The sequence below is a fragment of the Blennius ocellaris genome (assembly GCF_963422515.1).
Source record: "Blennius ocellaris genome assembly, chromosome: 15".
NCBI classification, from domain to species: domain Eukaryota; kingdom Metazoa; phylum Chordata; class Actinopteri; order Blenniiformes; family Blenniidae; genus Blennius; species Blennius ocellaris.
The window spans coordinates 1,967,009-1,979,210 of NC_137664.1; the positions used below are offsets into that span (position 1 = coordinate 1,967,009).

The 12,202-nt window shown below is 39.6% G+C and overlaps 1 protein-coding gene across 1 annotated transcript in view; it reads left to right on the top strand.

The window, feature by feature from the left end:
* Positions 1-12,202, top strand: part of sez6l (seizure related 6 homolog (mouse)-like) — a gene marked incomplete at both ends in the record, with an annotated part of 60,620 nt that overhangs the window by 30,111 nt on the left and 18,307 nt on the right. The window contains 5 exon segments of the mRNA XM_080509863.1: positions 5,570-5,880; positions 7,117-7,132; positions 7,135-7,269; positions 8,337-8,532; positions 11,809-11,994. Of these exon segments, the coding sequence (XP_080365989.1) occupies positions 5,570-5,880; positions 7,117-7,132; positions 7,135-7,269; positions 8,337-8,532; positions 11,809-11,994 (844 nt within the window).

A 12,202-nucleotide genomic window follows, 5' to 3' on the forward strand; every position in this document is an offset into this window, starting at 1 on the left:
TACTTACAACTGGATTGTAGTTCTGTTTAGTTATTTGGCCATGAATTTTTATTTTTTTTTAATGTGCATCACAAAATGACAATTGACTTGTTGTACATATATTTTTCCTCATCATGACACATTTTTCAACAGATGTGACTTATAGTCCAGAAAATATGGTAATTTAATGAAAAAGACCAAGTCCATGGAGGGATTGTGTTCCGGGGAGCTGATTTATTTATTTTTTTTTAATAATAACTATCAGAATAACAATACACAAAAAATTATATCTTACAAATTGACACCCAAAATTTGCCTGGAATGCTAACTACACGGCTTTCGTCGTGCCAACGCAGAACTTTACTAAAACGATCGAGATTTATCGGTAGTAACGACGACGACGGATGATGGCTAGATGTACCGGTATGGACGATAAAATCAGGATACCGCAAGTCGTGCCGCTACGTTCTTCTTCTTGGAGAGGTCGCCCGCTTTACTGCCCTTTTTTCCTTTGGACCTTTGAAACATCAAAGCATTCAGCAGTCATAAAGAGAAAAAAAACCATAGAGGTTTGATCTCACCACCCACCAAGTCGTGGCGGTGGTCTGACCTTTCGCCCGCGCAGGTTCTTAGCTAAACGGTCGATGGCGGCGTGGGCGTCGGGGATTCGTCCTCGCGGTTCCATCAGCTTCTCCATCAGCTTCTCCATCCAGTCCCTCCAGCGGAGGTGGCGTTGCTACGCTTTAATAGGCTGAAGTAGATCTTGTCAAAAAAATGAAAACTTTCACCTTCGTGCCTCTGTTGTTGTTTTGTTTCACCACACTGTAGTGATTTTTTTTTTTTTTTCACTTTTTGGGAATTCCTTCATCATAGATTCATAAAACTCTCAGCACAGATTCTTAGCATTCATTATTTAGACTCCCAATATTTTTCTGTTCTTGGAGCCGCAGAGGAAGATTCTAGCGAAACAGTGGAGCCAAAAGCACAAGACGTTTCCGGGATCTGCTCTAGTTTGTGAAAGTGTCTCATTCTGCTGTTATTTCACGTACAGTAGCTGTGATTAGCAATAGCATTATCCTACATCCCAAATAACTGTGATTATCATTAGCATTATCCTACATCCAAAATAGCTGTGATTAGCATTAGTATTATCCTACACCCCAAATAACTGTGATTATCATTAGCATTATCCTACATCCACAATAGCTGTCATTAGCATCCTCCTTCAGATTATGGAGCATCTTCCTCCTCTAACATCAGGTTATAGAGCATCTTCCTCATCTAACATCAGATTATAGAGCATCTTCCTCCTCTAAATTCAGATTATAGAGCATCTTCCTCCTCTAACATCAGATTATAGAGCATCTTCCTGCTCTACCGTCAGATTATAGAGCATCTTCCTCCTCTAACGCCAGATTATAGAGCATCTTCCTCCTATTAACATCCAGATTATAGAGCATCTTCCTGCTCTACCGTCATATTATAGAGCATCTTCCTCCTCTAACGTCAGAATATAGAGCATCTTCCTCCACTAACATCCGATTATTGAGCATCTTCCTCCTCCAATGTCACATTATAGAGCATCTTCTTCCGCTAACGTGAGATTATAGAGCATCTTCCTCTTCCAATGTCCGATTGTAGAGCATCTTCCTCCGCTAACGTCAGATTATAGAGCATCTTCCTCCTCTAACATCAGATTATAGAGCATCTTCCTCCTCTAACACCAGATTATAGAGCAGTATCAAACAGAAGAAACAACTAGTTTTCTTCTGCACGCGAGGCCAATCTAAGTTTTCAGATTAAAGTACGTAGAACCAAAGTTTCCAGGAAAAGAAAAGCAGTGATGTAATGAGGGGCTGCGGCTCTTTCATCCAGACGAGCGCTTCTCAGACGGCGGCGGCGGCGGCGACGAGTGTTTTATCTCGGACCTCGCAGGCGGAGACCTTCATCTCCCACAATCCCACCTACTTGGCTCTAAAGTGTTTAATCTGCCGCTTCTCTTTCGCGGCTCCGGTTGCGTCACGTGACCTCGGCGTTATTATTCCACGTTTATCGCCTCCCTGTTGTCGTCGTCGTTGTTGTTGTTGTTGTTGCTGCTGCTTTTCTGCTGCAGCGCCGCCACACAGCGCCGACTCATCGCTCTCCGGGGCCTTTTGAAAAGAGACCTGAAGGTTTTTCAGATAATCTTCACGTCGTCGGCTGGAGGCTTCCACTTAGTTCAGGGCTCTGCAGACCTTTATGAAAAAATAACTTTTGTCTGGAGCTGCAATATTTGAAAGGGGGAAAAAATAAGAAAAACTGTCTGATGTTACATGACTGGAATTTAGAACATCAGGTGTTTTTCTTTTAAGTATATTTTTTGTTCATTTGAGGTCACTTGTGTAATAATAATAATAATTATTATTATAATGATCATAGTGACAATAGTAAGAAGAATTATTTATTAATTATCGGTTTTTATTGTAGATTTTTTTTGGTCACATTTTTTTACTGGAGCTATTTTAACATTAGAAATTAGAATTTCTAATAATTGCCAATTTTTTCCCTTTTTTGTGCTGATGTATGTATTGATTATCAATATTGGCAATAATAAATAGTAGTAATAATAATAATAATCTTTTTATTTTATTTTTTTGGGATGTTTTACTTTTGCTTTTTTGGTTAATTTAGTGCATTGTTTACTCTTTATTGATCATTTTTTTTTAATTTGAGCTATTTTTACTCTTAGAAATTAGAATTTATAATAATGGCCAGTTTTTCCTTTTTTGTACTGATTTGAGGTTTTTATTTATTTATTTATTTATTTGTTTATTATCGATGATGGCGATAATCATAATACATAGTAATAATTATTATTTTCTTTTTTGGGATTATTTACTTTTTTATTTATCGTTTACTTTTTTTAAATTTAAATTTTAGAAATTTGTATTTCTAGTATTTCCAGTTTTTCCTTTTTTTGTACTGATTTATTTATTTGCCATTGTAGCCCTTTCAATTTTTTTATTTTTTTTGATGCAATTTCTACAAGTTCGGCTGTTCTACCTTTTTTTCCAGCTAACCTTTTTTTTAACCCAGAAGATAAAAGTCCTTTAAAAAAAAAAATGACTTCTTCACTTCTTTTTTTATATATTTTGGTTTGTGTTTCTGGGCCGTCGGCCGTCACAACAGCAAACGTCACGACACGTTTCCCTCAAAAGAAACAAACAACAACTCCACATCTGGGTTTCAATTATTCACCCGATGAGTGACGGCAGCATGAAAACATGACGGGGAATTAATGATACAAGGTTTTTCCGGCCGGATCTTATTAAAGAATATAAACTTCAATAGATGTAAAAACAACAACAAGAATTGAATTGAAAACAAAACAAAACAAACCACATGAAGTCAAGTCAAATTCTTCAACTTTAAAACAACAGTGTGAATGCTGAAGTATTTTCTCTTTATTTTAATGTTGTATAAGTTTTTCGTTTGGTCTCTTTATTGTCATTTTGAGAAAGTTTTAGCGTCATTTTCTATTTCTTTGTCGTCAGTTTGTGTCTTTCAAGGTCATTTTATATCATTTCAAGGTTATTTTGTTATATTTTAGGTTGTATTTTCTCTTGTTTCTTCTCTTTGCAGTCACGTTGTTGTTTTTATATTTATGGTCGTAGCGCTGAGCGTGCCGGAGGACCTTATTGGATTTGTTCTTTTTTTTTGTTTTTTTCTGCCCGAACACGTTTTTGACACCTTGGCATTCATAACTTTTTGAAAATGTCGATAATTTGTCAAGAGTTACACTCGTGACTTGTCAACTGGCTCAACGGCGCCACCTGCAGGACGACCGGCAACAAGTAACTTTTCCCTCCGTCGGGTTACAAACATTGGAAAACAAAACAAAAAAATAAATAAATAAAACGTGTTTTTCGTTATTTGACTTAAATTCCAGGCCTCGTCTCAAATGAAAACATGTTGTAGCGTCTCTGTTTCAGGAAAGTTTCGCATTCACACGGCAGCGTTTTGCGAACGATGTTGGTTTCCATGGAAACGGCAGAAAATGCTTGAAAATGATGTAGTTTGCATGTCGGGCCACTAGGGGGAGCCGTGCACATGCAGTCGTCTTTTTTTTTTTTTATGTAATTTTTTTTTTTTTTTTTACAAAAAGTTTATGTTTAAGTTTCTTTGTGTTTATATATTTTGGCGTATTTGTGATTCTTTGTGTGTTTTGGGGCTCAATTTCAGTTTCTCGTCACTTTGTTATTATTTAGTTTCTTAAATTTTCCTTTTCCGCCAAATAATAATCTCTTTTTTTTGTCATTTTTGTCTCTTTTTATGGCCACTTTATTTCAATTTGTAGTGATTCGGTGTCTCTTTATGGCCGTTTCCTACTGACGTGTGGCCGTTCTGCGCCTCCATGTCCCGTTTTTTTAACGCCTTTCTGGGCCGACTGGTCTCTTTGTGGTCGACCTGTGCCGTTTTACGTTCGACGTGCGTGTCTTTGTCACTTTTACATTCTGAAATCTGGCCGATATTTTTAGGTTTTGTGGCTTACAAAGCCACCAGGGGGGGGGGGGGGGGGGGGGGAATCATAAAATAGTTGGAGGTGATTCTGTGTCTGCAGGAGGTCACTGTATGTGGACGACTCTTTATTCTCCTCTTCGTCGCCGTGGAAAAAGCCGGCGAAGTTTTCGCCTCCGAGCTTCTTTAACACTCGTATTTTAGACGACAGATCTGTTCATTAGGAGGAGAGTGGACTGCAGTGTGTGTGTATGCGTGTGTGTGTGTGTGTGTGTGTGTTTGTGTGTGTGTGTGAGTGTGTGTGTGTGTGTGTGTAAGTGCTGCTGTGTGCTGTTTTTGAACTAAGCTGCTGGAGATGGCACTTTAGCATGCACAGCAGAGCGCAGTGCCTCTCTGTGCATTTCTTACCCCCCCCCCCCCCCCCGTGTGTGTGTGTGTGTGTGTGTGTGTGTGTGTGTGTGTGTGTGTGTGTGTGTGTGTGTGTGTGTGTGTGTGTGTGTGTGGAAGACCACTGCTGCAGTTTTCACTTTGTCGTTAACACACTTCAATAATCAACACGTAGCAGGGTCAATATTACCTGAGCGAAATGACAGTTTTATTTTATTTTATTCTATTCTATTCTATTTTATTCTGTTTAATTTAATTTTATATTTAATTTAATTTTATTTAATTTTATTTTTAATTTTATTTATTTTTTTATTTTATTTTTTATTTGATTTGATTTGATTTTTGATTTTATTATATTTTATTTTTGATTAAAATGTTTGATTACATTTAATTATTTTTTTATTAATTTATTAATTTATTGATTTATATAAAATGTTCAGAGCAAATCAAAAGCAAATTTATATATATTTACAGTGGAAATAAATAATAATTTTGGCTTCACAAAAAATAATTTGGTCGAGCGCAGTGCCTCTGTGCACCCCCTCCCCGTGTGTGTGTGTGTGTGTGTGTGTGTGTGTGTGTGTGTGTGTGTGTGTGTGTGTGTGTGTGTGTGTGTCAGTAACAGAATCAGTGGCTCTTCTCTCACATCATTTTCTTTCTTCCTCTGATGTGTTTCGGTCATTTATTTCCTCCTCACCCCCTCCAGATGCCGAAGCCCCCCCGGCCCCCCCCCTCCACGGCGGTGGTGCCCCCGCAGGGGTCCCCGAAGGAGGGCTCCCCCCGCGGCCGGGGCCCCGGCCTGCTTCAGTCGGTGCTGGCCCAGAGGGGACGCCTGGTCCCCCCCCAGAGGGGGGACGTCCTCCCCTCCGCCCTGCCCCACAACCTGCTGCCCCTCCTGGGCAGAGGCCTGAGCGTGGGCTCCCTCCCCGGCGGGGCTTTGCTGAGGAGGGCCAAAGCCCCGGCGCCGGCTGCGGCGCCGGCTGCGGCGCCGGGCCCCACCGACCCGCCCCCTCCCCCGCCCACACACACAAACACACACTCCACGCCCACATACACACACACAGCCGAGGAAGAGAAGGAGGAGGAGGAGGAGGAGGAGGAGGAAGAGGGGGAGGCGGAGAGCGCCGCGACGGGCACGATGGCCGACCTGGACACAGAGACTCCGTCAGCAGGTAACCATGGTAACACTCACACCTGATCAGGGAGTAACGAGTGTAATCCCATTACTTATAGCTACATCAAGTAATATAAAATTAAGTAACTTGAGTAATCCTATTACTAGTAGCTACATCAAGTAATAAAAAAATGAAGTAACTTAAGTAATCCTATTACTTATAGCTACATCAAGTGATGAAAAAATGAAGTAGCTTGTGTAATCTCACTACTTGTAGCTACATCAAGTAATAAAAAATGAAGTAACTAGTGTAGTCTCATTACTTGTCGCTACATCAAGTAATATAAAATGAAGTAACTTGAGTAATCCTATTACTTGTAGCTACATCAAGTGATAAAAAATTAAGTAACTAGTGTAATCCCATTACTTATAGCTACATCAAGTAGCTCTGATTGTTAGCTTCAGCATTAGCACAATACTGCTAACAATAGCATTCACGCTATCCAAAGTGCCGTATTGCCCCATCTCTGTTAGCTGTTGGCATTAGCATCCTTTAGAGTTGTCGTCTCTCCATCTCTGACTGTTGTAATGACCATTAGCTTCATCTACACTTTGCTGTTCCTCTCCACCTCCGATGGTTAGCTTTAGCATTACCGCCGTCCACAGCTGCTGTTTTAGCGTTGCGCCGTTGTTGCTCGTGAACGTGGAGCGTTGATTCCTGATAACTGGAGACGGTGACGCGAAAGGTGGCATTAGCGTTAGCGCGTTAGCTGAGGCTCACAGTAGCAGCTTAATAAACACGTATTTTCATAGGAAGATGAATGTCGAAACGTTAAAAGAACAAAATGCGGTTTAGGAACAATAAAGATATGAATAAGCAGCAGAGTGCGATTGTTGAAAAAAAAAAAAAAAAAAAAGAGTCCGGGCCGCGTGGCGCTTTAGCTCCCTGTAATTTCCGTCATTAATTATACGCGGCGGGGGATTTCCGCCGCGTTCCCAGGAAGGCTCACATTAGAGGGATTACAAGGCCGAGCGGCGGCGAACAAAAACACAACAAAATGGCAACAATGGCGGCTGAACTTCTCCGCTCGCTCGCTCTCTCTCTCTCTCTCTCTCTCTCTCTCTCTCTCTCTGTCTCTCTCGCTAACTCAGCCGCCGCCAGCTGCTCGCTCAATTTCTCCGACGCCGAGGGCTACATCGACTCCGCTGACGAGCCGCCGCCGCCCGACGGCACCACGTTGCGCTGCATCTACACGGTGACCGTGTACACCGGGTACGGCGTGGAGCTGCAGGTACACACACCACACACACACACACACACACACACATGCACACACCACACACACACACACACACAGCTGACTTGTAAGGATGTTTTCCACCGAAGTGGAGATGAACTCGGCCTCCTAGTGGAGGTCGAGGATACTGCGCTGGAAAACACATGAAAAAAAGTTGCTTATATATATTGTTTTTTTTTGTTGTTGTTTTTTTTTTTTTTTTTTGCAAAATTGTGTATTTTTTTTACATTTTTATGTACTTTACTGCCCGCCCCAAATGGTGATGGAAATTCCTCTTTAACACAACAACACATTTAAAACGCACTTAAGACATAAGTACGTAAAGGAAATGTTAAATGAAAATAGGATATGGTCGATATATTGCCAAAAACTTTTGAAAAAAAGTCATAATTAATTATCATTATTATGAAAAATTGTTGAGATAATAGTTAATTTCATAATTAATCCTAACGTGCGGCATAAAAATATCGGCTGACTAATGAAAAAAGAGCATTTGTAGGAAGAAATCATGTTAATTAGGTAGAAATTTGCAAAAAAATTTAAATAAAAAAGGATTCAAATGATTCATGACTTATCATTTGAAATGACGATAAATCAAAACAAAAATATTAAATAAAGCTGCGAAAAAAAACGTCTTTGGTAAAATTATCTTATTTCATATTTAATCGTAAAGTTCTGCATAAAAATATGGAATGATTAATGAAAAAAACTATTTGTAGGAAAAAAACATGTTAATAAGGTAGAAATTTGCTAAAGATTAAAATTGTGGGGAGAAAAAAGGATTTTAAATCACTTTTATTATTTAAAATGCTGATAAATATAAACAAAAATATGCACCATATTTTTTTTTAAAAAAAGAAAAAAGATAAAGCAGAAAAAAGTCTTTTTTAATTTAAGATAAGATAATTTTTGCAAAGAAATGTTTTGTCTGAAGATATAGGAACAAATATGATATGTTTAAAAAAAATTTTTTTTAAATATCATATTCATTCCCATAAGCGTGAAACTCAATCTGCACGTGGTGCTTTATTTTGGAATCCTGCATGACGTTTTATTCGCAGGTGAAGAGCGTGAACCTGTCGGACGGCGAGCAGCTGTCCATCCGCGGCGTGGACGAGCGCGGCGCCCTGCTGGTCCTGGCCAATCACACGCTGCTGGTGGAGGGTCAGGTGATCCGCAGTCCCACCAACACGCTGTCCGTCTACTACCGCTCCTCGCCGGAGGGGAGCCTGGGCGTCTTCCAGCTGCACTACCAGAGTGAGAAACGAGCTCCGGCTCCGGAGTCACGGCCGCGTTTTACACGCAGCCCAGGGTTTTGTTAAAAGGGACATTTCCAGCCTATAAGAAAGGATCGTTTTAAAAAGTCTTCATTTATGCTGTTTTCAAAACTATCTACTATTAATTAAATAAACTATTTACGCCAGATCGTTTTAAAAAAAAACATTTGAATTTTTATGCGAGATCGTTTTCAAAAAAATCTTTATTTACACCAGATGTTTAAAAAAAATTTTTTTTTACACCAGATGGTTTTCCCCAAAGACATAATTTAAACTACATTGTTTTTTTTGTTTTTTTAGTCTTAATTTACACCAGATTGTTTTTGAAAAATCTTAATTTACACCAGATGTTTGAAACTAATTTTTTTTTACACCAGATGGTTTTCCCCAAAGACATAATTTACACTAGATTGTTTGTTTTATTAAATCTTAATTTACACGAGATGTTTAAAAAAAAAAAAAGTTTTAAAACAGATGGTTTTTGCAAAAGACATCATTTCAACTAGATTGTTTAAAAAAATCTTAATTTACATCAGCTCGTTTTCAGAAAATCTTTATTTACACCAGATTGTTTAAAAATAAGTTGGGTTTTTTTTTACACTAGATGGTTTTCCCCAAGACCTAATTTACACTAGATTGTTTAAAAAAAAATCTTAATTTATATCAGATTGTTTTTGAAAAATCTTCATTTTACACCAGATCATTAAAAAGTAATAATTCAATAATCCCAGCATGTTTTCCAAAAATCTTCATTCACACCAGATCGTTTTTAGAAAACCTTCATTTAAACCAGATTGTTTTTCAAATATATTCATTTACAAGAATCCACATTAAAAACCTGCTTCAGGGTTATTTTAGTTGCCAGTTGTTTCCTGTTCAGCAATAATGATGCAATTTGTTTGTTTGTTTGTTTGTGTGACGAATGAAGCAGAGAGATTCTGATTGGCTATCGTGGCTTTGTGCTTCTCGCTACACTGCCCCCTACAGGCCTGGCATGCTCACACCAGCTCCTGTATATGCAGGAAGGAAGTTTTTAATTTTTAATTTTTCTTTCCGGAAGAGCGGGGGAATCCTAAGACACCGGCTCGTTTTCAGATATCGTCATTTTTAGCCGCGCTTTAAGCGTAAAAGGGCTTTGGAAACACCCGGCGACGTGTGAACGAGTGAAACACAAACACGCCATTGAGCTCCAATAAAAGCACAGCGCCGTCATTAGGCCGTAAGAGGATGTCGGCGCTCCGCATACGCGCTTAATTGCATAATCAGAAATCTTGTGGGCTAATCGCTCTGCATGGTGATTGAATCTGTCGTGTGAATTAGCTGATTAGAGGTCTGATTAATCGGCTCTCGTCTCATTAGGAGTGTGTGTGAGCGCGCTTGTGTGTGTGTGTGAGTGTGTGTGTGTGTGTGTGTGTGTGTGTGTGTGATGGCTATGACAAAGTGTTGAAATCCACCGCCGCCATTAATCACAGCCGTCTCATCCTCTCACGTCAGCAGAGGAAGTGATTGAGATGAAAGGAAGGAGGGGAAAACAACAAAATCATCACAATGAGGCCAAAACGTCGTTCATCCCTTCATCATTTCCTCCTGTCATCATTTCATCCCTTCATCATTTCCTCCTGTCATCATTTCATCCCTTCAATATTTCATCCCTTTATCCCGTCACAATTTCGTCCCTCCATCATTTCATCTCTTCATCATTTCATCCTGTCATAATTCCATTCTATCATTTCATCCCTTCATCATTTCATCCCGTCATTATTCCATCCCTTCACTCTAATTATTTCATCTCTTTATCCCGTCATAATTCCATCCCTTCATTTCATCCTGTCGTCATTCCATCCTATCATTTCATCCCTTCCTTATTTCATCCTGTCATAATTTCATTCTATCATTTCATCCCTTCATCGTTTGATCCTATCATTTCATCCCTTCATCATTCCATCCTATCCCTTCATCCCTTCCTTATTTCATCCTGTCATTATTTCATCCCTTCACTCGCTAATTATTTCATCTCTTTATCCCGTTATAATTTCATCCCTTCTTCATTTCATCCTGTCATCATTTATCCTATCATTTCATCCCTTCATCATTTCATCCTATCATTCCATCCTATCATTTCATCCCTTCATCATTCCATCCTATCATTTCATCCCTTCCTTATTTCATCCTGTCATAATTTCATTCTATCATTTCATCCTATCATTTCATCCTATCATTTCATCCCTTCCTTATTTCATCCTGTCATTATTTCATCTCTTCACTCGCTAATTATTTCATCTCTTTATCCCGTTATAATTTCATCCCTTCTTCATTTCATCCTGTCATCATTTATCCTATCATTTCATCCCTTCATCATTTCATCCTATCATTCCATCCTATCATTTCATCCCTTCATCATTCCATCCTATCATTTCATCCCTTCCTTATTTCATCCTGTCATAATTTCATTCTATCATTTCATCCTATCATTTCATCCTATCATTTCATCCCTTCCTTATTTCATCCTGTCATTATTTCATCTCTTCACTCGCTAATTATTTCATCTCTTTATCCCGTTATAATTTCATCCCTTCTTCATTTCATCCTGTCATCATTTATCCTATCATTTCATCCCTTCATCATTTCATCCTATCATTCCATCCTATCATTTCATCCCTTCATCATTCCATCCTATCATTTCATCCCTTCCTTATTTCATCCCGTCATAATTTCATTCTATCATTTCATCCTATCATTTCATCCTATCATTTCATCCCTTCCTTATTTCATCCTGTCATTATTTCATCTCTTCACTCGCTAATTATTTCATCTCTTTATCCCGTTATAATTTCATCCCTTCTTCATTTCATCCTGTCATCATTTCATCCTCTCATCATTTCATCCCTTCACTCTGTAATTATTTCATTTCTTTATCCCGTCATAATTTCATCCTGTCATCCAGTTTAATTTGCCCCAGAGAGGGTGAGACATTTAAAATATAAATTTACCAACACAAATGTAAAATGTGCAATATATACATATATATATGTATATATGTGTGTATATATATGTACGTGTGTGTGTGTGTGTGTGTGTGTGTGTCTGTGTGTGTGTGTGTGTGTGTGTGTGTGTGTGTGTGTGTATATATATATATATATATATATATATACACACGAGGTACAATCAGTGTGTATATGGGTGTGTGTGTGTGTGTGTGTGTGTGCGTTGCCACAGTGGTGGGTTGCCGGTTCACCGCCCCGTTATGTCGTCCCAGTCTTCAGGCTGAGCTGCTCGCTCCCCAGGAGGCCTCACTTCGGCGAGGTGTCGGTGCTGGACCTCCTGCCGGGCGGCACGGCCCGCTTCCACTGCCACATGGGCTACCACCTGCAGGGGGCGCCGCTGCTCACCTGCATCAACGCCTCGCTGCCCACCTGGAGCGGCAAGGAGCCCAGCTGCCGCGGTGAGCGCATGACCAGTTTTTAGTTTGGTTTGTTTGTTTGTTTGTTTTGTTCAAAAATGGGAAATGCCCAGATTCCGTTTCCATGGAAACGGGGGTGGGGGTTGGGGGGGGGGCACTTCTACTTTGTCCGTTGACTACAGTTGTTGTAAATAGTTGATTTTGAGCAGTGGGAATGGTTATGGACGAGCTGGAGCCAGCAGGTGGCGGT